We start from the raw sequence: 27,313 nt of genomic DNA on the forward strand, positions 1-27,313 counted from the left end.
GCTCTTGCCAATTGAGCTGCCCCGGTGCCGTTTTCTCATCCACTTTTCTGGGGTATTTATGTTTATCTACTTCAACTAACCCTGGGAGTGTTAGCCAGTGCCACCACTCACAAGCCTTAGCAGCGGATGTGGAACATCCTTTCTGCCGCAGGCGTCACATGTCTGACCTTTATGGGTGAAGGCAACTGGCCAATAAACCCACACATACTACTAAAGGCATCAATGCTGCTGGATTCGAAACCCTTGCTATGTAATAACGAGAAGAAAGGAAACCGTGGGGCCCGATTTTTATTAATCATATCATATAAGAAGCCAACAAGCAAAGACACCAAGGATGATATAGGGAAAATTACTTGCACTTATTGATTGAATTAAAGAAATTATAAATTAATTTAAATGGAAGCGGATGAAAAGAAACTGGCTGCATGTGGGATACGAACACACGTCTTTGCAGCACGTGTGCGAGCTCTTACCAGTTGAGCTACCGCGGCACCATTTTCCCATCCACTTTTCTGGGGTATATATATATATATATATATATATATATATATATATATATATATATATACAGACACACACACACACACACACACACACACACACGCGGGGATCATCTTGAAGTTTTCCAGAATTTTAAAAAATTTCTTGTTGCAGATAACATAATTCTAGTCCTTGAGCTAAATTATTTGAAGAAGCGGGCATTACTGGCATGAAAAATCAAAACACATATACAACAAACAAGAGTCCACTAATTAACTTTTTTAATTAATTACTTTCTGGCACATATTGTAATTTAAAAATTTTAGTCGGTGAGCTTCCAAGGCATATCCACTTAGAATGAATTTCCAGAATGTCACCAGTTTCGAGATATGCACCATCCAACTTGCCTTTTAAATGTACTGTTGTTTCACTTAGTTTTTAAACAAAATGCTCTTTTATGCATAGAAGCACAAAAGTAACTGGAACGTTCATGTATCTTATGCCACATTTTAGGAAATATGTCAAAACTGGTGTCATCCTGGAGATTCAGTTTAAGTGGATATGTCTTGCAAACTCACCGGCTAAAATTTGTAAATTACACTATGTGCCATAAAGTAATTAATTTAAAGAGCTAATTAGTAGATTCTTGTTTGTTGTATGTGTGTTTTGATTTCTCATGCTAGTAATGTCCGCCTCTTCGAATAATCCAGCTTAAGGGCAAGAATTATGCTATCTGATACACGCGATTTTTAAAAATTCCAGAAAACTTATAAATGATCACTCCATATATATGTGCAGTCATTGTAATATACACTACTGCTTACTGCCTTTCCTGTGACTACATTTGTGTAAAGCTTATGTAAAAAAATGTTTTTTTTGTGTGCAAAATTATTGAAAATTTTTTGGCGGTGTCTTTGCAGATGGCCTAAAGGAGTTTACAGAAAACCTTTCAAAGTTCACAAGGTACAGCAGCATGCGCCCTTTGGCAACGCTCAACTATGCCACTGATCTGCTCAATGGCACCAGCATTGTTTCCAGGTAAGTGTTGTGCATGTCGTGCAGCAACAGGGTCTGCATCTCTAAGTTTTATTGCCGCTCTGTTTTTATTTATTTATTTATTTATTTATTTATTTATTTATTCATTAGTGTTATTTTTTTCAGCATAGAATTTGACAAGGACAACGAGTTTTTTGCCATAGCTGGGGTCACCAAGAAGATAAAGGTATCAATATTTTTCTAAATATTAGTAAATGACATTGTGAAACTTGGTGAGGATCTGAATTTCTGGTTGTGCCTCTTTGTCAGGTCTTTGAGTATGGCACAGTTATACAGGACATTGTGGACATCCACTACCCTGTCAATGAGATGATGTGCAATTCAAAGATAAGGTAAGTGTCATTGTTTAACATAGTTTAATGTAACTGCTGTGTATTCCTTTGCTCATTTTTGTGTTTTGCTACTGTTGTGGCATGTTCCTTACGTTCTTTACTTCCAGTTGCATCAGTTGGAGTTCATATCATAAGGGCATGCTGGCCTCTAGCGACTATGAAGGCACTGTGACCATCTGGGATGCTTTTACTGGACAGAAGGTCAAAATGTACCAGGTGAGATTCATACATATTTTGTTCAGAACGGCATCTCTGATAACTTGTTGGCACCTTGCAGATGTTCAGCAATTACACTTGGTAAAAAGAAACTTGCTTGCAGGTCTGTTCCAAAGTAAAACGAACATGAGAGTAGTGGCTGAACTGCATTGCTGTGCAGTATAAAAGAGCTGTCTAGAACTGACACTCAAGACCAAATTGTGTGTTCAATTACAGTAGGTTAAAATGTGATGCACTGTGACATTATGTGCTGCAAACTAGGTTTTTCTTGAAAGTGTGCAGCACTGTCGGAATGTCGTTAGTACCAGCACTGAGGGTCTTCTTGTAATTCTAATTGAAGATTCAGGGGTGGAATTCAAGCTGCAGCTGATTGTATAGAGAGGGTCCTTATACAGGGTGTCCCACCTAACTTTAGCCAGAGTTTCAAAATATGCGAATGCCATGTAGCTGGACAGAACCAAGTTAATGTTGTTTGCCGTCGCTTGGAGATACTCAAAGTATGTTTTTATTCTGTTTAATTAGATAATTACTTTTAATTAATCAACTTCTCAGAGATAATGAGATGAACAGTGTCATTGAGAAAATTGTAGAGTGACATGAAAAACTCTCAATACAGCTTTCCGTTGCTCAGTACGTGTTGCATAAAAGTGTTTTTGCGAGCGTGATAGAAGCCCACAAATACACACAAAATTGCTGCGCGACTGGCCATTCGAGGCACTTTGGGTGTATTTGTGGGTTTCTTTCATGCTCGGAAAAACACTTTTATGTAGCACGTATTGAGCAACAGAAAGGTGTATCGGGAGTTTTCTATGCTGCTCTACAATTTTCTCATTGACACGTTTAATCGAATTATAATATTTGAGAAGTTGATTAATTAATTAAGACTAATATATTTAATTAAGCAGAATTAAAAACAAAATTTGAGTATCTCCAAGCAACGGTGAACAACATTACCTTGGTTTTGTCCAGCTGCGTGCCATTCGCATATTTTTAAGCTCTGGCTAAAGTTAGCTGGGACATCTTGCATACGCACCACTGTCAGTTGTAGCTGCACATATGCCAGTTTCACCTGTCATTGGCAGTGCGAGGTTATGCAGTGATACAGTTCAGCCGTTACTCCTTTGTTCTGTTTTGTTCTATTTATGCCATCCACCATACGCATAAATTGAAACAAACAAAAAAAAAGACGGTAGAATGCTCATTTAGGGGGGGGGGGGCATGATCACTTTGGTGTGTGGTGTGCAGTCACTGTGTAGCAGTTTATAAGCGTGCTGTAGTTCCAGAGTTCCATATGGGAACCTGAGTTGTGCCATTATTACAAACATTGGCAAATGTGTAAGTGCAATGACATCTGATGTGCTTGCATTTGCTTTATGCTGGTGGTACTATAAAATATTTCATCTTTCTGCATGAACATGGTGTCATAGTAAGCTTGTGTGTTCGACTTTGTCTCATTGTTAGGTGCCACCAATTTAAAGTAAGTGTATGCACATCATTTCAGTCTGCTGCACCAGTGTGCTTATCACTTGAACGTAAACAAGTCTACATCTGAGCATTTGTGGATATGTGAATGTGTCCTCACAAAAAAGATGCCACAGTATACCTTATTGATTTGCTTTTGGTAACTGCTAAAAATTTTTTACTTTCATGTACAATGTCATTTAGTCTTTGCAACAGGTGTTGCCTATGCTGAACTACTTAAACATAGTTTGTGTACCTGAAAGTAGCTGTGTAAATACCGCAACCTGTGTACTAGAGTTTGAGATGCACGTGAAACTGATCTACACATTCATGATGTGGAGAACATATTTTGTGTAAGTACAGTTGAATGTGCTGCAAACACCACTTTAAAGTTGCCTAATTCGGTGATGCAAGAAAATGGTGCCATGGGCAGGACACGCTATTGCCCCTTTGACTCTGTATACTGCATGCCATCCGTGGATTGCAGTGTGGCATGATAAGTTCAGTGTGGCATGCCATGCCAAAGGGAACAAATATGTGTTGACAAATTCATTGACTAATATTTTGAAAATTCCTGCAATTAAACAGTAATTCTATGCAGTTTGCTGTTAAACTCACACATGCATGCATGGACACATACGCACACACTTGCTTGACAGCATATGACGACAGCAAACATGCACGAAATTAAAAAAAAAAAAACCTACAGTGATGAAATGACACGTAGTGTGTAATGAAATGTTGAAATGGGGGGGGGGGGTGTTATTAACAACTATGCTAGAAGCCTAATGTTCTGCCTAGTAGCAAGTAGAACCTTAAACTATTTATTTAATGTCGTCTGCTTTAACGTGATTGTTGAATATGTATTATTGGTTGTGTTTTGTAGTGTTCTGTTGCCTGCTATGTTTGTTGTATTGCTATGTATTGAGCAAAATTTTTGTTCACACTTAATAACGAAACCTGAAACAGTTGTACCATAAAGGATCTTGATGTGACAGCATTTATGTGCTTCCCCTGTTTTTCCTCTCACGCATTTCTGCTAATGATCATCTGATATTGCTTCTTTGATCCACTAATTTGCACGTTCGTTTTTTTTGTTGTAAGGTGCAGTAAAAATCAATAAAGCAGTTGCACTGGCAGTTGAATGTTTCTCTGAGTAGTTGCTATGTGGATGACTTGCAGTTGCATGTTTTTTTTGTACTTGTGAAATATTTATTCATCTAGTAAAAGAGGCACAGTAGTTGAGCGCAGTGGTGGTTTTCGGCTTTTCATTATTCTGCTGCGCATGCTCTCTGCTTGTTCTTTTTGCTGTGCATGTTCCCTGGCATGACGAGCTGCTTCATTATTTTACTTTCATTTGCACTGCTCTTCTGGCATATGCGATAGTCATGGTGGCATCTTCCCTATCACCCACTGCCAATCTAAAGTCCTGGACACATCTGTAGAGTCTGCTTATGAGAGTCACCAGGTCTGTGGAAACAAAGGTGTGCACTTACCTAGATGTGCTTCTTTCTCATTTTTTGCTTTTCTGTCATCTGTAGAAATCTTGGCACCATTTTTACAAAGCATGCAGTTTATGTGGGGAACATACATTTGCAAATAAATTTAAAAAAAAAGGAAAAGCTAGAGTTATAATGTTAGGGAAAGAAACATATTTCTCCATTAAAATCAATGCTTGTGTGATGTGAATGCAGTTCTTGAGTGAATCATTTAGTTATATGTATAAATTGCCACAGTTGTTAGTGCACTTCCCCACATTTTGTTTGTACCTACCACAGCTTCATTTTCAAATTTTGTTACAGGATTGAATTTTCTTTTTGGTCTGCAATAAACTTGCCATTGTTGCTTATCTGACTTAGCAACTAAAGAAAATAACGTGGATAACGGGTATGGCAGGGCAAATAGATGGGATTGCTGTTTGTGTGAAAATTTTGTTTTGCTTTCTTTCCTTTTGTGAGATTGCAAAGCAGTTTGGCATTGATGAGATGGAAAACATGAAGCAGCCCAGCCCACAAGTCACCTTGCTACACCCGTTAGTATCCTAGCCATTTTAGTTCCTGAGCGGTAGTGAAATTGGTTTATGTGTATTTAATAGCTTTTTTTATAAGATTATGACCTTTCATTTTTTCTTGGTGAACCATGTAAACAGGGATGCTAAGTAGTACATTAAAGATGCAGACGAGGAAATTCAATCTTGTATAGTAAAATTTGAGCACAGAAAAGCTGCACTAAGCACAAAAACATATACGTACCGATTATAAAGTTTTTAAAATTAAAATGCATGTCACTATCATTGCATTGTGGCTTATAGTGATAGGGCTCTAATTTCTATCATATTTAGTATGGTAATGGCTGTTGTGTTGTGCTGTTATACAAATTTATGTTGCATGACTGTAACTGGTGTGCACTGTACTTGTTCTTTATTTTCAGCAGAAATGGCCAATTTAGATTAGTTGGGCTTACCCACTGGAAGCATTGTTCTTGCAGAGATTATAAAGATGGTCCATTCCTTAGCTGCACTGTAGCTGTTTTCTGGCTTGTAGCCTAACCAAATCTGTGGCTTGTTAGCAGGTGGTGGCACTGGCTTAACATTTCATGCATATGGTTCTCATCCACGCATGGTCATCTACACAAAAGTCATCCACAGCACCTTAGTCCTTTAAAAGAACACTAAAGAGGATTCTTTAGTCAGGCTGAATTGGTAAATTGCACTTAGGTGTGTTCAGAAGGACAGTCAGTGGCAGGTCCTGACGAGGGTATTGAACCATAACTGAACTGAAAAGTGTAAAAAAAAAAATTTATTGTACTTAAACAGAACTGAACTGGAATGGTACGATTTTTTGCACTCCAGAATGAAACTGGAAGGAAAATACCATTTTCGGTTCAGGTTGGCCACCTTTTTCTGAAGCCTTTCATCCATGCATTGCCTGCACTTGTGGCTGTGCTACCTCATTTGTAAATACACACCATCATCCCTTGATTTTAAAAGTAGCAGCACTGTTAGTAGTGTTTTGAGTATATTGCGTCAGGGGACAGAAGGTTTTTGTTAGCACGACAATATTTGCTTCACATACGATGCATGGACTCCTCGGATTGAGATGCATGCAAAGTACCCGAGACAGTGGAGAAGTTATACTTGTTGCTGATCCCCAGTATGATCTTGAATGGCAGGCATTGATTTTTTTGTTAGCACCAAAAAGTGTTTTTGGGCCATTGACGGGACATATCAATGATGTGTGCCATCAAGGCTCTCATAGAACATTTAGTTAACACAGGCTTAGGTTCAAGGCTGTGAATATGCCCTTCGAACAGGAATTTGTATATAATCACATCCTACTGCCTGTCCTCATCATTACTCCTCAGTCCTCTATTTTTCTCCTCTTCCCTTTTCTCCTGAGCAGAATAGTGTGCTGAAGGACCTCTGTGTTTCCTCTATATATTCTGCTCTCTCTTTCCCTTAATAAAGCTTCATATAGATTCCAGCATTGGTGTTGGATTTACATAAGTATTTAGTATATACATGCGGCCTTAAGGACAAACAACAGGCGTAGTCTTTCAACGCAGCTGCGTCGAGCTCTTGCACAAAATAAATTTGTGCTGTTTTCCTGTAATTGTTCTTTGGTTATGCAAACCAATGAATTAGTTCGACCTGGTTTGAACTGTTATGTCTTCACTACAGAATTGAACCGGAACTGAACTCATTTTGGTGAATCGAAATGAAAACAGGAAAAAAAAAAAAGTTTCGGTTTGGTGCTGAACTCTTGACTATTTTTTCATTTCAAGAAAATCTTTATATGAGATAGCAAAATGCCACAAACATAGAAACTGAGCTTATTTTTTCACTATATGCCTTTCTTTGTTGAACATGAATGAATCTTACTAAAACAAGGGGCACGATCAGAGATTGTTGTTCGGAATGCGTGTTCAGTTTGCATTCAGTTTCGCCTCATGCAACAGGCCTAGCCTGTGCCGATGTAGGCAGCGGCGCCCATCGCGTGAGCTGAAACAGGCCAATCGCGTGAGCCGAAACTTAGTGCAAATGGAACATGTGTTTTAAACAACTATCTCCGATCATGCCCAAGGTGGAAAATGTGGCTTTGAGAGAGCATCCAGACTTCGAGAGAGAGAGTGAAATTATTTTTAAATTTTCCGCACTTTCATACTTTTTAAAGTTTCTTTACAGAACTTCATAAATAAACTTTAAATAAATTATGCAGCTGCAGCACACATCTCGGAATCTATGTGATTCGAAGCATTTGTGAAGCGGTTAATGAGAGGCTGTCAATTTGTCCATTTCGTTTCATTCCTGCGCCTGGCACACATGTGCTTTCGTGCACCTGTGCTGCTGCTACTGATGATCGCTGGGGCTTTTCTCTTTGTATAAAGGGCGATCTATAGGAGAATGAAGCGTGGAAAGGACTTTTAAATTATGAAAAACTTGTAGAAAGAAGAAAAACAAATATGAAAAATGTTCCTTCTATTGCCCTTTTTGCCCATTTTCTGGGCCACTCAGCTATTTTCGACTACCACCTGTGTTCAAGTCACCGTTTCACAGCCTTGATGTAGCGCTATGCAATGTGGCTACCAGTGCTGTCAACCCAGGGGAACTTCCCTATATCTAGGAATTTTAAGCCTTGTTTAGAGAAATAGGGAAATTTGTTTATACCTGGGGAAATGTTTCACTATGACGTGGAGGAAAGAAAACTGCATTAAAAAAACCACTGCTGTGATGCTGTGATGTCCGATAAGTGCAACTGTTTACAATGGCATGTTTTTCATTTCAGTCACCATGCATTACCTTCGTTTTAGCATGTGAAGTATGATTTATGATCCTACTGCAGTGCAGTTAACGCATCTTGCCCATAAACAACAAGGTGTGGATGTCTTCATTAATTAACAGAGTGCAGATACTGCACTATATTGCCATTTGTAGCTTTAGCTGTGCTGTCACTGTTAGTGCCCTTTGAATAATATATTTATCTGTAACCAGAAAAACAAACGTATGCTGCTACGTACACCAAAAAAGCAGCACAGGCAAATCTCAGCGTAAGCAGGCACATATACCTAGCACTGAGCACTACAATATGGTCGTGGCTCTGAGCTGCCGACTATCCACGTAAGTTCACCTGGAACTGATCATAGGCAGAGAAAGCTTGGACAGAGTCCACTTCTGGAGTCAGTTTTATTGTGAGTTGAGTTTTGATAAGCCAGAAACCATTAAAGCAACAACGACATTTATTCCATTCTTGATGAAGGTTCAGAGGTCGACGTCATCTTCTTAGATTTTTGCAGGGCTTTCGATATAGTATCCCATAGTTTACTATTGTATAAGCTTGCTCATCTTCACATCGACCCGAATGTTCTAGCATGGATTCGTTGTTTTTTGTCTAAGCGCTCACAGTTTGTCCACATTAATGGTCTTCAATCATCTTCAATGCCGGTTAGGTCTGGGGTACCACAAGGATCGGTACTCGGACCCTTGTTATTCCTTGTGTACATTAATGATCTGCCTACCAATATAAAATCTTCCATCAAACTCTTTGCAGATGATTGTATACTATACCATGAAATTAAAAACACTAATGATGTCCACTTATTGCAAGCAGATCTTAACTGCGTTACTGAGTGGTGTGCTAAATGGAAAATGGTCTTAAACACATCAAAATGCAAATCCATGCGCTTTTCACGTCAAGGCGTGTCGCCACCAGCCTCTTACAGCATCAACAATGCTTCGTTAGCCCCGGTTACCTCGTATAAATACCTCGGTGTACATCTGACATCAAATTTATCCTGAAATCAGCATATCACCTACATTACTGGAAACGCAAACCGCATGCTCGGTTACATAAAAAGAAACTTTTCTAATGCGCCCATTTCCGTTAAACTCCTACTTTATAAAACACTGGTTCGTTCAAAGCTTGAATACGCCGCGTCGATATGGGACCCTCAAGCTAAATCACTTATATCTGTGTTGGAAGCTGTTCAGAACCGTGCCGCTCGTTTTATCCTCCACAACTATGACCGCACATGAAGTGTAACACTAATGAAAAACACTTTGTCACTACCATTACTTTCATTGCGCAGGAAAATTTCACGACTATGTCTTTTTTTAAAGATCTACAATCTGAATCCTGTTTTGAAAAACGCTTTGCACCTTTCACCCGCCTATGTTTCATCGCGCATTGACCATCCATGCAAAGTGGGCGTTCCACTTTGTCACACTACCGCTTGCTTAACTTCTTTCATTCCAACTACGTCATCCGAGTGGAATCACTTGCCAGCAGATGTGGCACTCGCCGATGATCTCGAGCACTTTAAGAATAAGTTAAGTGTCTACGTTTCTTCTTCATGACATGCGTGCCTTTCGTTTCGTGGTCCCTCACGAACTCTGTGTTGCTGATTTTCAAGTTTGCGTTGTTAGTTGTTTTCTTTTCTCGTTTTTTTTAGCCTTCCATGAATGTGCACAATTGCTGAAATCTGTGAAATCTGTAAAACTCAGTGCAGTGAGCTTTGTAATGTTATGTATGCAATGCTATGCTATAATGCAATGACATGTAATGCTGTGACCCATGAATGTATTTACATATCTTGTTATCTGTATTATTGTATGTCTTGTTCCACTCCCCTCAATAATGCCCGCAGGGCTATGAGGGTACTTGAAATAAATAAAAATAAATAAATAAATTTAAAAAAATGGCGGGCAAAAATGCAACAAGTGCCTGTGGTAGCTCCGCATAGTGTCATGAGATTTGGACAACACTTGTTTGAGACTAGTCAATAGTTTGTGAATAAATAAAATTATAAGAAAAAGACATTGCTTTCTATAGAAACGAAAGGCTAAACAGTCAGTTTTGACCTGTTTTTTGAGGAATAAAGGCCCGGACAGGTGAAAATACTTATAAATTTGGGATGATGTACTGACATTATGGTGCTGTGGTTAAAGCACAAAATTCAAGAAGGGAAGCTTTGCCCTTCATTTTCTCAACTAATTGCCGAACAGTTTCTGCCAAATGATTACAAATCAAGTTTTGATAACATTTTTAACCAGTTAACATAGTGGTGTTCTTTTTTGTGTTTCTCTAAAAGAGACACCAAAGAGTGGCGCTGAACTCAGTTTGTGCTGGTGTTCTTGCAAAACAGTATTTTTATTTATTTGATTGGAAAAGGTTTACTACTAGTGGAGATAATAAAGGCAATACTTTTCTATTGAATTTCATGCCAGCACGTCGGTGGAACATCACAGATTTTGAAGTGTTTTCTTTTATATGGAATCAAAACAAGACAGAAGTTCAAAGGAAGATGGAAACTTCGAATGATAAGGAGTAGTCAAACAAGGAATGTCGCTTTAAGCCAACGTTTCGACAAGGGGATTTGTCCTCACGAAGGCAAGTCTCCTTGTTGAAACATTGGCTTAAAGCAACATTCCTTGTTCAACTACTCCTCATCATGTTTTGTATTTGGGTAATTTTGAAGCAGGCAGAGTTCTCAAAACCTGCTACGTCTAGCCTTTGATTCTTCTAGGATACGGGGTAGTTCTTCTTTGCAGAAAAACAATTAACTAGACTTGAGCAGATGCTGTCCAAGTCCATGACTTTATGGCCATCTGGTGCGAGAACATCAGTGCATCGTCGCCACTTGTCATCCATTTTTGCGTCTCTTCTGGCTTACCAAGAGTTATGTCACCATAAGAGTCGCCATTTAGCTTTTGCAGTGCAATTCACTATAGACCCTTTTCATAATTGTAAAGCTAGCTTTCCTGTGAAACAGTTTGCCTAACTAATGGTGATGTAGTGATTTTTGCAACCAGTGTGTACGAGCAGTTTGCTTGTCTTATGAGTCATGACATGGAAAATGTAGGTGCTTCTCGTGTGATGAAACCATGTGCAAAAGATGAGCCTGAGCATGTGCAGCTACCACATTGTCTTAATTTGAATGTTGACCGGTGCCGCTGTTAGTTGAACAAGTGTGCAGTGCAGAGAAGCACACTTTCTTTAATAATGGGGTTTTACGTGCCAAAACCACTTTCTGATTATGAGGCACGCCGCAGTGGAGGACTCCGGAAATTTCGACCACCTGGAGTTCTTTAACGTGCACCTAAATCTAAGTACACGGGTGTTTTCGCATTTCGCCCCCATCGAAATGCGGCCGCCGTGGCCGGGATTCGATCCCGCGACCTCGTGCTCAGCAGCCTAACACCATAGCCACTGAGCAACCGCGGCGGGTTGAGAAGCACACTTTCAAATTATGAAGAGGGCTTATTACAGTTTAACCTAGCATTCCTCTTTAGTGTGCATTTACTGCTGTCACATTTAAGTGAGAAGAATGCAAAAAAACTGCTTGTGTATCTTAGCAGTGCTGCTGCCAAGCTTCTTGTAGTTGTGCTAAGCATGCACGATGCCTTGTCCTGAGACTGTGTTTATAGAGCTGGGTGCAAAGCATTTACCAGGGACTGGTTCTACATCTTGCTGCTGATCAGTTGCATGCAACAGTTTGTTTAAATGGCAACAGTTCAGCCCAACACCAGGAACTGTCATGTGTGATTTTGATTTGTAGCATCAGGCAAGACAAAATTCCTTGTACAAACACAGCAACAACCTTCAAAGCAGGTGACATGTAACAATTGCAGGGCTCCTCATCCATTTCAGGCATAGGATTAGTTGACTGTGGGTATGATTTACAGCTGTACTGCTCGGGCACACATGAACTTTTTCTCATTAATGTGTGGTTTGCATAGGGAATAAAATTGTGCAAAAGACTACATGCTACCAACAATAAAATCTTTTGTCAAAGGTGACCTAAGGCTTTCAGACTATAAAACAAGCTTTTAAATCAATATATAAATAGTTAGCCAGGTAATATTTAAAAATGATCTAATTAGGCCAAATACAAAATATACTGAATGCTTCTTGATGTGATTTTGAACAGAGTATATTTGGTTTCATGGGTGTGGTAGGGTTAAATCGCGGTGGCCATGGTGTCCACACAGTGGTGTTTTTCGGCACCAGTAGGTGGCATCGTCCAATCAATTTGTTTACCATTCTATTTATCAGTTCCTTTCCTTTATCTATGTAAATGAAGGAAGGACCTACTAAAACATGCACCAAGATAATTTGGGGTTGAAGGGGAAGTTTCATACTGTGACTATAATGAAACAGAGCACTTTGGGGCTGCAATAACTATGAGGGGATGCTGTTATTTGGAAAGGCATAGTGATGCTAGTGCTAATATGTTCAAATGCCGTTTTCTGCTTAAAATCGAAGATCTTGTTGTAGTTGGAAGTTAACCAAAGGTCGCTGGGCCGATTGGCATTGGGGGCCCACGGTAAAGCCACAAATAAGGCATTGCAGGGTGACATGGGTTGAGCTGTTTTTGAAGTCTGAGAAGCACAGAACAAAGTTAGTTTTGAATAAGAAATACTCAGAAACATGGATGAAAAGAAATACGTGGCTAAAATGCACAAATATCTGTACTGCAAAGGTGTGGATACGAAATGGAGGAAGAGGTTGGGAAAAATGGCAACCAAATGTAGGGTAATTGGGAGTGCAAGTAGACAGCTTGAAAGTGAGAGAAACGGAAATGGTAAATTGGATGCAAAAGATGGAAAGAAAGAAAGCCCATGGGGATTTACAAATGTGGCAAGAAAGAAATTGGGAGATAAAATCTGTATGATAACACTATCAGGGACAGTGTGTTTCTATTTAAATGCTCAGCTGGCTGCCCGAGGACATAAGCATACTGGAGCAAATATTTGCAACAAGATGAGGTATGTGTCTGCTGCAGCAAAAGTCCAGAAGTGGCTCAGCACATTGTAATGCTGAGTCGTAATGCGGAAGCATTGAGATTCAAAGCGGATAGAAGCATTAACCCCTTCAGTGCTGCGCTATTATCTTAAATTCTCACCGAAAATGGCCAAATTATTTTAAAGACCCAAGTTATCAACTTGTTCTGCGTCCTCAGAAAAAATAAATTTGGTTCTGCTTGTGCTTTCCTATTAAATGTGTGCTACCATCTCCCAAAGGAACGACTAAGCACCGAGACAATGAGCTCATCTACGGCATTGTTAGAAAATACAAAGTACTGCTGATGAGCTGAGCTGAGTTTTTACTGGAAACCCATTTACGAACCCAGCTCGTCCAAGGCATGAAAGGGGTTGACTGGTCAGCAGTTGAGATAAACAAGATACATTTAGAGTTTTGGTGGAAAAAAAAAACACAAGGAAAAGGCTGATAAAACCAGAGTCGTTATAGGCATAGGTAACTGTACAATATAGAAATAGAGGCTTTAATGAAGAGAGAGGAGAAATAGGCAAAATGCAAGACTGCAATACATGCATATAATACCTCGTTAGCTCATGCAGGCTAGATAACTATGTTTCTGCCCTGTTTCAAAGGGTAGGCCAATAGAAATCATTATGATGATATTTCTCCATTTTTGCTTCTGCCAAAGGCATTGCTTAGTCCTGATGTCTAAACAGATCTTGCCAGTGGCCATAGTATCAAAAGTGGTCAGGGGTATACATGAAAAGTGGTGGAGATTTCAGTAAATTGAAGGAAAGAGCAGGCCGTCTTGTGACTGAAGCTGTAGGCAGCCTGCTCCAAATGGAATAATGATATTAGACTCAGATGTTCGTAATAGTATTGTCTAGTAAATAAGCAGGTCTTATATAGCATGAATAGTGCTGAGTGACTTAAACATGATAATTGGCCCACATGGTGGCCAGTGCTTTTTGCACCACCGGTGAGCTCTGGGTGATATCTTCAGGCTGAATGCATTCACAATACATTATGCAGGCCCTTTCTTTCTTTGTATACCATAATATGTCGGCTCAGTGTCCCCAGCGCACCCACTGGTGGCGCAAAAAGGGCTGGTCACCGTGTGAGCTGAGTATCGCGTTTCAGTCGCTGAGCACTGTACAAAAAAGTTGTATGACTTCTTTTACTCTTTCGTTACTGCTAGAAATGTGCTCATTCTTGAGGCTTTTATGTTTTAAAGCTTTATTTCAAGATGTATTAGTTGCAATGTATACCATGACACATTAAATTGTATCCCATTCATTGGTGCTTTGAATGGAAGTAAAGCAGAAATATTGCTCATATAGTTCTTGAGAATTGTTATGTGAAACTTCAGAGAAGCACCTTAGTAAGCATGAATCCAAGTAATTGCTATATTTAGTATAAGTACAAGGAGTAAAAAATATCTGAAGTATATAAAATGTGTGCCTTGCTCCTAGTTCTGAACTTGTGTAAGTTAGACCGTGTAAAAGGAAAATATTAGCATATTTGGTGGTGAGAATATCAGCCATATGAAGTCCATGCTATGCGGGAAAGCTGTTTCTTTGCAGATTTAAAATGGGTAAGCACCTATGGTGCAGGGATCATTTGTCTTTAGTCATTGCAATAAGCACTCGTATCCTTTTGTACTGCATTCTTTAAGCTCTGAAAGCAATTATTGTCACATTGGGAAGCATGTACAAACCTCCTCATATTTGATTATTGTGTTTGATCAGCTTTTTTGTGTGCACAAGCTAGCCTAGTCATGCCTCTAGAACCGGAGCCTTCACATTCTTTGTACGGTAAAGCAATTGTGCAGTACTGTATAGTAATGTATGGTAATGTATGGTAATGTACAGTTTTGCACAGTAATGAATAAGGGCATTTGCTCAGTTAGCTTTCCATAAGTACGAGATTATACTGCTGGTAAAGCTTCTGCCAAAGGTCAGTCTGAAGTTAACTGCATGTTCTTGTGTGAGTAAAAACTCCACATGATGGGAAGGATTCTTTGTAATAAGTTATACGTATGCTGTCGAAACGCTGATGGATAAAAGCAGCCCACAGGGTGATAAAATGAAATTGCGTTTCATATTAGTCGAACACAATCCTCAAAACAGTAGCACTCCTGAGCATCTACTGATGTTTTGGACATAGTTGAGACAGCGTAGATGTTAAATAAAAAAATTAGACAACCCAATAAAAGCTTCTGTGTATTCCCTTCTGCTATCATTTAAAAACTATTGTGCCGAGCGCAGGTTTGGCGTTGTTTGTTTGTGGGAGTGCTAGGAGTACTGAAGCCTAGTTTCGACGATACCTGCTGTTGAAGTTTTTTTTTCTAGATTCCCCAATGTGTTGAAAATTGTCAAATCTGACCAATAATTGAAGTGCAGTCATTTCATACCATGCATGGCTTGCATAATTTGCAGGATACCATGCATACCATGCATAATTTGCAGGATATGTGACAGCAATGTTTAACAGTGTGTAGAAAAATTGTGGCACAAATTGACCGATTTCTTTGTGCTCAGTAACAAAGAGTTGAACAGCGGGTGCTTGCACATCTTGTCAGGCACATGTAAATGTACAAATTTTCCATGGAAGTACTTGTCTTCATGCAGTTCTGGATACTGGCGGACACCATTTATTTCTTTTTTGTTATTGACAAAACATTTGGCAGCTATGTTGCTTGGTGGCGTTATTTTGCTTGGGTATTGTAAATGTGCGAAGGTTGACACAGTATTGTATGAAATTAAAAATACAGGTTCCCAGATTGCTTGAATTAATGACATAAAGGTGGGGGCAGTATGTGTGCAAAATTGCAATACAGTAACTGAATTGTAGTGTACCTGCATTTAATATTGACTGAATCACTTTTGCACAGAAGTACAGCAGGCTCTGCATGAATGAAACTGTTGACAAGGGGAACTCCCAGATTTTTGCACCATAACACCCAAACGAAAATTTCTAATATCTTCAAGGTACAATGCAGTCGTTGTTTATATGTGAATTTTTAGTGTAGTACATAATCATAACAGTACACATGGCCACCTATTGACAACAGCCAGAAACTTTCATTGCTGCTGTAATAATTGACACATGAAAAGGTAACCAAAAGTAGTTATCAGAGATTGCTTAAGCAAATGTGGCTGCAGTGAATGCCAGAGTCTGGGCTGGCACGTATCAACAGAACAGACAAAGAATTTCAACAATGTGTGTGTTTGTGGTCGCCACATTATTTCAGGGAAGGCTCGTGAATCGCATTAATTTAAATAATTACTGTTACTTTTCTATCAACGTTTACAATCGTAGCAGCAATGTTCTTTGCTATTAGTAGTGCCTATCCAATTTCTACAGGAGTTGGGTGCAGCTGCTTTTAGTGTTGGCTCTCAAAGGCACAGGGAGTGATTGACTTATGAATGAAGTAAGGAATAAGGAGTTCCTAATATAATTAGAGTTATGTAATCAAGTAATTATAATTATACATTCTATATATATAATATATAGAATAAGGAGTTCATAACAGTAAAAATGGCTCATAGCCTAATTGGAGAAAGGTAGGTTGACACTTGTTCCCTGGCTGTACATTTGCATTACTGCCAGGACTATCAATTTATGATTCTTTTCATGCAGTTGACTTATCCTCGCATACTTTCACATGAGCATTCCTGCGAAGGCGTTTTTTATATTTTTTTCCAAAGTTAACTTTATGGTTGCATTCGCTACCCAGCACAATATACAGATAGTGTGCTATCGTACACAACTTCGAAAGCTGCTGAAAAGCTTGCATGGAGCGTACATACGATGTGCTTTTACAAGATAGATAAGGGGGGAAAATGGAAATGGTGTTCTTTTTTTTACTTGTAAGTACACTCACAGGAGAAGCATATCTACGGTCAAGTGTATTGGTCACTGGTTAAACTTGCATCATCCAATACAACACATTGTGATGGCAGTTGCTTTCCTGCCAAATTCATCACAAATTCGCTTGTGCAGTAGTTGTTTGTCTCTAGCAACTTCTTTGGCCTCCATTCGCAGCTCTGAAGCATAGCTTATTGACAACTGCAAGTAGTTAATAATGTCAAAATGCCTCTTCCTATGCACAGCTTGTATTGATCAACATCCGTGCACATCGGGATTTTTTATTCGTATGGTGCTCGGGTAAGTTTCTGTGAGCTTGACGAACTACGTGGTTAAAACAAGCTGAAACCGGAGTCTTTGGAGTTTGTAAAGCCTCTAGAAAACTCCAAGTGACACTAGTTTATTTGGAAACCACTTTTGACTGTGTTAAGCTACCTCCAAATTTTGACCATTTCCTGAACTCTTATAACTTAAAGCTTCGCATGCAATTTGGAATGGGTTTTTGGCCATGGAAAACAGTACTGCTCATTTAGGATGTCAGGCTAGACATGTAGAATATACTTCCTCTGGACATTTTTAAATGATGGCCTCATTGATAAGTTATTTGTGAAAATAGCTCTTTTCCATTGAAGCTGCGCCAGTTTCCACTCATGGCCACTAAGGGCTACTAGACGTTAATGTCCCTAATTCCTGGGCTTGGTACCGGCTTTCATACATTTAAATCCTTCAGAGCCTACACCACTCCTGTTTTGCTTGTTGCAGTTGTTGCAGTGCTGAAAATGAAAGCCACCACCATTGGTGAGCTTCATTGTACAGGAAAATATAGCACATTTGCAAGCACTTTGATGAAAAATATGATGGAAGAAGGCATCGCAATGGCTCGCATTGCACATTCTGCACTGGACCATCTCCAGTGCCTCGCGATGTACTTCCAATGGCAAATGGAAAAGGAAGGCCTCGGGGATAAAAGAGACTGCGACACTGATAGAAGCATTTTCACATCCCCCTTAACAATGGAGATCTGCGGCCATGTGATTGCCCACATTCCCAGCAAGTTTCTCGTGTCAATATCCAACCTTATGGTCATTCAGAGTTGTCACTGAGTGGACACACCTCACTTGATGTAGAACTACTCAACTTGATCAAAAAAAAAAAGCTGAAAAGAAAAAAAAAAGGTAGTTGCAGAATAAGAAAGAATCAAGATATGGATAGAAATTGCAACAGTAACCGGCTGCCTTGTTTTGTTGTTTTGCAGTACCAGATTGTCTTTATCTTAGTGTGCTGCTTTATTATTTTTTGTGTGGTCATTTGCAAATACCTCCATTTTTTTCTTCTTGTGATAGGAGCATGAAAAGCGGTGCTGGAGTGTTGATTTTAACAAGGTTGACACAAAGATGATTGCTTCAGGATCAGATGACGCAAAAGGTTGGTGGGCGAATATTTTTCCTGCCCGTAATTTGAAACATTGTTTTTGTTTTTAACACTTGTGCCCATTGTGAGGCATGAGTTCTCTAGTAACATTTAATTTCATTAATCTTTGCCCAAAGAGCTTGAAAGCATTATGTAATGTAAGGCTCTTGTTTATGTTGGGATAAGTATAATGAAAACAGTAGAGGGCGCAAATGGAATACAAACATAGATACGTTTTGATTGGGGAAACAGGAGGGAAATACATACAAGATTGATTGGGTGAATAATTATCATAAACATAAAACACAAAAAGAAACAATCCGAATAATTGGAATGCTAGGAATAGTGTGAGTTTGCCAGAACTGTAAGCAAATGCAAGAGGGTGAGGCATGTTTGAAAAGACAAAATAAGATGGTTCTAGTTGCTACAGGAACACCAGATATACTTTGGTCAGAAGATATATGTCTTGAAGGACGAAAAACAGGTGTTTGCACCAGTACAATTACCGCATCATATTTGTGTTTCAAAGTAGTTTATTAAGTTTGCTTATTATTCCACGTGCTCCGTGCATGTTGCAGTATGGTTTGCTAGGCTGTTCTAAAAGCTGATTGCATCAGGAAAGGATAGAGCGTGGTATAAGTGTGGCCTTTGATGCAGGTTTTGGAATGACAGTGGCTGATACGGGAGGATGGTCTAAACGGTTTCTTTAACGGTGGATGTCGTGACTTCGGGTCGTAATAGAGGAAGTATAAGAGGCATAGTTGTGAAACGGAGTTGAGAGATGGAAGATGAAGTGATTGCTTTAGGGATGTAACACCAGTTTCTCTAGAATACTTTGATGCCATAAAATGAGCTGTGCCATTTTGAATTGCTCCTAGTCAGCTGGAGACGAGTGCCAGATGGCACATGCATAACTATAAGTGTCGAAGCATCTTATGTTGAGACCAGTGCCCTTTATTATATTGAAAATTATTTTTTTTTTCAGTGAAGTTATGGTCTTTATCCTGTGACCATTCAGTGACGTCTCTGGAAGCCAAAGCAAATGTTTGCTGTGTGAAGTTCAACCCGGAGTCGAGATATCACTTAGCACTTGGCTCTGCTGGTAGGTTCTTTTCACTTTGGCTATTTGTTTGGAAAAACTGCTTGTTGATAACTCTCATACCAAGAACAGGCAAATAGTTTTTTTTAGTATAAAGATATCCATAAGGAACCAAATTAACTAATGAATTGTTGTTGAGTCGCGATGGGAGACTTGACTCCTGGCTGTGGCAGCCACATTCCTACGGGGGTAAAATGAGATTACGCTGTATGTCGGCCTCAACCTCAGCTGGACAGAATTCAACCAGAGCCCCTTACTACAGTGGCACTTATACTATAGCCCAGAAAATCTCATGACTTAGTGTTATTACTTGTGAATTAACTTTACTCTTTTCTAAGCATCTGTTTCAAGGAGAAGCACAAACATTGGTCAGCTACTTTTGTACCTAAATTTGCGTTTCACTAACTGCATGCAAATTGTCCAACTCAAGGGGACCTTTCACAAAACCTTATGCCGGAAAGCAATGAGATTGGCATTTGGCTGTCTAAATCAACACAGTGATTCCTGAAATTAAAAATCACATTCCTCTACTATGGTGATAACATAAGAAAAGAGAGAAAAAAAAAAGACAATGTGGAACTCCTTTTTTTCATTTTGCTTTTTTTTCTCGAGGGGCGACTGGAAACAAATGAAAGTGCTTTTATGTTGTTGGATGTTAAAAATGAATAATATTTTGTTTGAGTGACCATTAAGTGTGTAAATAAGATTTGCTAACAGTCTGTTGCACCTTTGTTGTTACTTTTACATTTACTTGTTTAACCAAGGTTGTCAGTTAGGCATGCAGCTGTTCTAATAGCGCTTATATTGAATACAATAGGTTCTATGGAAACTTTCCTTTCAATGGAGGCAACTCCATTTAATTTTGTTCAAGATAACTGTGTACTCAAATGTGTATCTTTTGCTTATCTACTAAAATGCTAAAATCTGTATTTTCCATGCAAACCTCAGTACACTGAATAATACCAGTGTACCATGGTAGTATGTAATATGTAGGAACAAAACATTTGCTTCATTTGGTTCACAAAAGGTTGCATATGGGCATGTGTGCTATACGCTGCAGCAAACACAGGTTTTATTTAAGAGAGTTTGATGAAATGCCATGGTGCATTTCATATCTAGTGCTGGCATCACGTCAAGGTTCAAGTGTCAGGATATCGATGTGGGAACAGATCGTACGCGCTTCTTATGCGTGGTGTATGTCCTGTGGAACTTGCTGGTGTTTTGTAATGGTGCTGCTGTGCAGGCTTATGTGCTTGTTTTAGAATGGCACTGACCCCTGGTTTTGTTCTGTTCTTTGTGCTTTCCCTTAGAGGAGGATGGATGCTCTAGGCTTGGTATCTATACCCAATACTGTTACTTGCTGCTTGCATTTCTACTAGCATGCACTGGTGAACTTGATGGCACTGGAGTTGTTGAAGCTTTGCCACTTTTTGCATGGGCGTCTCTTTTAGAGTGCACCTCTGTGGTGCATGCTGTTTTTTATGTGATTCCATTTTCTGCAGTTGCCAGTACCTTTAGTTCTGTGACATGCAACTTGTTTCGTGGCTTAGCTGCTCTTTCAGTGTTTTGTTTGTTGTTCATTTTCATAGCTGTAATGCACTTGTTTTTTATGTTGCCATCTTCTGTTTCTGTATTTGTGTTGAGGGTATTAGTTGAAAGCATGGTGTATTTAGGTGTCTTGTAGCATATCAACTAATCATCAAATGTTAGTGCACATATCATGCAGTGTCTGCAACGACCTCACTTTCCTGATGGCTAGAGCCTAGAACTTGAGGTACTCTCATGTGTTTTATGCTGCTGTAGCATTGTTAGTATCTACTCTGTAGGAGAGCCAGCACAAAGTTATCGAAAAGCACAGTTCTACAAGCATGTTTTGATAATGAATTCTAGTTCTGGAAGGGCTTGACCATATCTAGTTAGCTGCAGTGCTGCTAGATTTCAGATCAGCAAGCTGTTTTCTGGGAATTTTACATGGTGATAGATTTTGTTAGTACACTGAATGTTGCTACAGAGCCTTTCTAGCACTGCTCCATCACTGCTATCATCTTGGTGCATGCATTCGTGGGAATTCTGCGTCACTTGTGCCATTTTTATATGCAAATTTCTGTGACAAATTGCGCTGAAAGCGGAAAAATGACAGAAATTGCACCACGCTGTGCTAAAACAGCTTTGGCTCTGTCAGGCATCGGTGAAAGATTTCCGGTGCAGTGCAGGACATTCTGTGGTTGGTCCTCCTTGGGTTGGTGCCAGAGGTCTTGTAAAAGTAGCTTTCGTATTCTGGCCGCTAGTGAGCACATACAGCCGCACCCAATTAGGCCCCCTGAATAAAAGTAAAAGTAGTGGCAATCTTTTATCTTGCCGCCAGAGCTGGCGAATGAGGGCAGGCGGTGATGTCCACGACTTATCTGCACCTTCCTGTTGGTGGAGCACAGTCAGGTGGTTGTGCTGGCACCATTCCCTTTGGAGCATCAATGGAGCTGCCCGGCCGTTTTGTTTTCCTCTTGTCCGTTTTATTTATTCATTTATTTATTAATTTTTTACTAGTGTCTGCGCCATGACAGTTGCTGCTGACAGCAGTGCTCAGCCCTGCGATCGCGGCAATCGCGAATTCTGATATTGCAGCAATTGCAATGCTGCTAAGCGCTATCACTGTGATCAAAAAGAGCAAACAGGTTATGAGCAGCGAGGGAAGGGGCATTCTGTGAGGGGACTTGAAGAAGGAGATGCTAGCAGAGGAGGAATGCTGCTACTTTCAGCTTATTCAGGTAGCATACACCCAATCAGTGTTAATTGCAGATGTCGCACGTGACTGGAGACAGGTAGGGTGAGGGAGGAAAGGAGGTGGCTGGCCAGACCACATACTAACACAGAAATTTTTTTTGGGGGGGGGGGAGGGGGGGGGCAGTGTATGCTTTACCGTGTGGTCCCAGATGTAATGAAAGTGTGGGTATAATGAACTGAGTGCCAATTTGATGACCAAGCTAGATTGTGTTAGTGCGTGGCAAGTTTCATGTAGTAGCTCAGACCTTCTGGACAGCCTGTGTACAGTGAAGGTACAGCGCCACTTTGCATGCATTGCTAGTGCTTTAGTACAAGAATGGAAGCCAAGGTGCACGGACAGTTATATCCAAAAGCTGACAGGTTAGGGTTCAAAGCGCAAGCAGCTACAGTGAACACGAATGTTTATTGTGCAGCAGAAGGAAGGCTATGCATAGTCATGTGGCATTGCTGAAGAACCAGCTGCTGCTGAAGCTAGGAGGCAACAATAAGCCATCCGCTTCAGAGCTGAAGGCCGCCAGTGAGCCTTATTATCTGAAGCCAGGTGACAAGAATGGCTTGTAAAGACTGAAGAGAGGGCCTGTGCAGGCCGGTGCCAGTGGTCATAATCAGAGTGCAGACAGAATATGTACACCTTCGCAACTGGGAATGAAAGCTGCTGTTCACCAAAAATCATTTTGGTTACACTTGCGAGATTTTGAATCACTCATTTTTGTAAGATATTTGTCCTGTGCTTTTGGAAGGGCAGCATGCTGATGCTACAAGAAGAGGCACTCTGCAACTTTGGGGTGTATAAGGATTTGCCAGAAACTTGCACCGAGCGATTCATGAGTCAGAAGGTCACTACAAATCGGGGATTGTTAGGGCTTGTGTGATTTCTTGGCACGAGCTGTGTGCTTCGCAGTAATTAAATGATCAACCTAAATTTGAGCCAAGTCTTTGAATCACTAGGATACCAGTGATGGAAGAGTGAGGGAAATTCCATGCGAGTATGGCTGCAAACCCGCGTGAACCAGAATTCATGGAGCAGATTTTTATAATAAAGCAATTAAGCCTTGGTGGGAATGCTACAAGCTCTGTGGAGCTGGCTTTGATTGTGCACTAATTCTTTAGGCAGCTTTCCTAGACAGAAGCAAAGATTAATTAGCCAATATACTCGCATAAAATGCTATTCTCATAAAAGGACATTAGTAGTTTTGTTTGAATGTAACTGATCAATTAGTGATGGCGGTCAATATGATTTGAGGAGACAAAAGGAGACAAAAACATCATGGTGTACTATGGTGCCTTTTGTTGCTTTCTGTGCCCTTGTTCAATGCACTGCAATATTTTCCATGGAAAATGGTTCACTGAAAAGAAACTATAGTAGTTGGCTCTGTAACTTCTCAATTTTACCCTGTGTTGTTGTTCAGTGACATTGATACTGAGGTTATTCTGCATAATGAAAATAGCACAGCAAGCAAGAGACTCTAGGAACTACAAATATTAGAAAATGTTCTCCCTACTTGTAGAGCTGTACACATATAATGTTGTTACTGCAGCTGAATATTTTGTTAGGTAAGTCAGGAAAGTTGGCAGCACAAGCCTTAAGCCTTTCCATGTTCTGGATTAGCTCAGCTCATCTGCATGATCCTGCAAAAAGAGCTTTAATAAGTGCAGCTGATTCATTACTGTTGTGCCTATTTTTTACTTCCTGGCTATCTAGCCTTGTTTAGGGCTCCGTAAGGCATTACATTGAGGATTGCTTAGTAACTCAGGGGACCAACTGCAATGCATGCTCACTGACTTGGAGAGGCAAAGCCGAAGGGTGGGTCTAAAAATTAATCTGCAGGAAACTAAAGTAATGTTTAACAGTCTCGGAAGAGAACAGCAGTTTACGATAGGTAGCGAGGCACTGGACGTGGTAAGGGAATACATCTACTTAGGACAGGTAGTGACTGCCGATCCGGATCATGAGACTGAAATAATCAGAAGAATGAGAATGGGCTGGGGCGCGTTTGGCAGGCATTCTCAGATCATGAACAGCAGGTTACCATTATCCCTCAAGAGAAAAGTATATAACAGCTGTGTCTTACCAGTACTCACGTACGGGGCAGAAACTTGGAGGCTTACGAAAAGGGTTCTACTTAAATTGAGGACGACGCAACGAGCTACGGAAAGAAGAATGATAGGTGTAACGTTAAGGGATAAGAAAGGAGCAGATTGGGTGAGGGAACAAACACGGTTAATGACATCTTAGTTGAAATAAAGAAAAAGAAATGGGCATGGGCTGGACATGTAATGAGAAGGGAAGATAACCAATGGTCATTAAGGGTTACGGACTAGATTCCAAGGGAAGGGAAGTGTAGCAGAGGGCGGCAGAAAGTTAAGTGGGCGGATGAGATTAAGAAGTTTGCAGGGACAACATGGCCACAATTAGTACATGACCGGGGTAGTTGGAGAAGTATAGGAGAGGCCTTTGCCCTGCAGTGGGCGTAACCAGGCTGATGATGATGATGAAGGCATTACTGGATGGAGCAACATGTCTCTGTAAGGCGAGCAAGTGTGTGTTATAATGGCATGATCACGACTGCATGACATCAATGATAGTGACGACAATGTCAACAGCAACACCTATGCTATGATCACAGTAGCATGGTGACAAAAGTGATACGGCGGCAATGAAACAATGACAGGGTGACGATGACAAAAAGTCTACGGAAATACGACAGTGGTGGCCAACCTCGAAGGTAGTGCACTGGAAATTGAAGCCAGACAAGCAGCTGCCCACAAAGTGCAGGATTGAGGCAAAAAAATGTTTCCCTGCATATATGCTTCGGTGTCTATCATAGCGAGTAGGGGATGATGTTGATTAAAGTACAGTAAGTGTATTTGCAATTTCAAATTTCAGTAATCTTGTGCGACATTCTACATGTACTGTACCTTGTTTAAACTGATGTATTGTGCTCCAATGAAAAAAAAAAAAAGAACATTACAACCTGTTTTCTTACCACATGGGCCATTCCCAAAGGTGGCACAATGTCGGATACCCATTTCCTGTAAAGCGCACTCAAGGCTTAGAATTCTCCACATTAAAAGTTTGGTATAAAGGTTATAAGCAGGGCATAAGGTGCTTCAGAAAGGCTGGCCAACATTTCGATAGGAGCACCTATCTTCGACATTAATAGTGGTTATTCTGTGTTTCTCAAATGCTTTAGCTCTGAAGTATGCCACATTGCTTGGTAATTTTCAAGACTCTGATGCTGATTAGTTCTGCCTATGCTAGTGTGTTTTTGTGTGCCTATGGCTAAATTGACTCAGCAACACATTGTGTGTTTTCTTATTAGAACTGCAGCTTACAGTTTCTCTCTTTGCTTTTCTCATTAAAAGATCATTGCGTCCACTACTATGACCTAAGAAGTGTGAAGCAGCCACTAGGTGTTTTCAAAGGCCACAAGAAGGCTGTTTCTTATGTCAAGTTCCTCAACACGACAGAGCTGGTGTCTGCGTAAGTTGTTTAAGAGCACATTTCTGGCTGATTTGAATTGCAGGTGCACATTTCATATGAAATAAAACAAAATTCAGGGGTATTACGTGCCAAAATCCCATTTTGATGATGAGGCATGCTGTAGTGGGTGGCTCCAAATTAATTTTGACCACCTGAGTTTCTTTAACATGCACCCAGTATATGGTACACAAGCATTTTTGCATTCTGCCCCCATCTGAATGCGGCCGCTGCGCATTTTGATGGAGCAAACCCACAACCTTGAGCATGGCAGCACAACACCATAGCCACTGGGCTACGATAACAGGTGCTCAGGGCTTCGCTGTTTGGGCTTCGAGTATTGCAAAAAAAAAAAAAGGAATGCACTGATGACAGTACAGGGCATGTGACCTGCTGTCAAGATGATGAAACAAATAGTGGACACCAGAGCTTACCTGTCAGAACATGTGCATCTGTGAGGTTGCTATTTAGTATGACTGCAAGCATTCTAGAGAAGTTACTGCCAAATTGAATGTGTTAAATGCTGTATCACTTGTTACAGCTTTTCTCATGAATAAAAGATCTGGTTACATGTACAGTAAACCCCTGTTAACTTGAAGCTGTAAAAACCAGAAAATAATTCGAGATAAGCGTAATAGTGAAAATAGAAGCCCTCTGGCTGTGCGTAGATTGCATGGAGCCTTTCCAATATACTGATAGTAATATTTTTGGTCACTTTTGTGTGCATCAGCATCGGAAACGTTGGCGTCTATGGGCAGCGGCGTTACTAGCAGTGTGCCAAGACTGCATGCTTCGCACAGATTAGAGAAGATTGATTTTAATGCAATATTTGACGCCAGTTGTCCATGCGTAACCGTTTTCAGGCATCCAAAAAGCTGACGTTGCATCTTTCTGCATTGTAATGAATTCCGGAAGACACTATGGGCTCGCATGCTGACTTCTTTCGGGTGCAGCACGTGGGCTGATCGCACCTTCTCAAAAGTGCTAATCATCTTGCCCAAGGTCGTGATTAGTATCTTGTTACCACATTGATGCGTCACTGACAACGTCCTTAATGAGAGGGAAAAAAAAGAAAGGCCGACTCCCAGCTCACCGCTGCTGCGTAAGGCCACAGCAACATGGTAACGAGTAGCCAATGATAGATAGATCGAAAAGGCGGTGATAGATAGGAAAAAGTCGGAAAGTTAAGCTGGGAGTGCAGCCTGGCTGGCGAGTGCAAGCGACACTGCAAACACTGCCTTGTTGTTGTTTTCCTGGTATATTCGAAGATGAGATATCAGGAGCCCGGCATCAAATCTTTTGAGATAACATCTGAAAAACATGGGTTGAAACCACATCCAGAAAAATATTTTGAGGGTTTACTGTGATT

General features: G+C 40.3%; 1 protein-coding gene across 5 annotated transcripts in view; it reads left to right on the top strand.

Moving 5' to 3' along the window:
• The window catches only part of LOC135918371 (E3 ubiquitin-protein ligase COP1-like), a 60,277-nt gene that overhangs the window by 19,208 nt on the left and 13,756 nt on the right, over positions 1 to 27,313 (top strand). For all 5 annotated transcript variants that reach the window (XM_065452059.2, XM_065452058.2, XM_065452056.1 and 2 more), the window contains 7 exons: positions 1,401 to 1,518; positions 1,642 to 1,702; positions 1,786 to 1,868; positions 1,976 to 2,084; positions 18,517 to 18,598; positions 19,569 to 19,685; positions 25,830 to 25,947. In XM_065452059.2, coding sequence (XP_065308131.1) covers positions 1,401 to 1,518; positions 1,642 to 1,702; positions 1,786 to 1,868; positions 1,976 to 2,084; positions 18,517 to 18,598; positions 19,569 to 19,685; positions 25,830 to 25,947 — 688 coding nt within the window. The remainder of the gene's footprint in view (positions 1 to 1,400; positions 1,519 to 1,641; positions 1,703 to 1,785; positions 1,869 to 1,975; positions 2,085 to 18,516; positions 18,599 to 19,568; positions 19,686 to 25,829; positions 25,948 to 27,313) is intronic.

Source organism: Dermacentor albipictus, chromosome 1 (genome assembly GCF_038994185.2).
Source record: "Dermacentor albipictus isolate Rhodes 1998 colony chromosome 1, USDA_Dalb.pri_finalv2, whole genome shotgun sequence".
Taxonomy (NCBI): Eukaryota; Metazoa; Arthropoda; class Arachnida; order Ixodida; family Ixodidae; genus Dermacentor; species Dermacentor albipictus.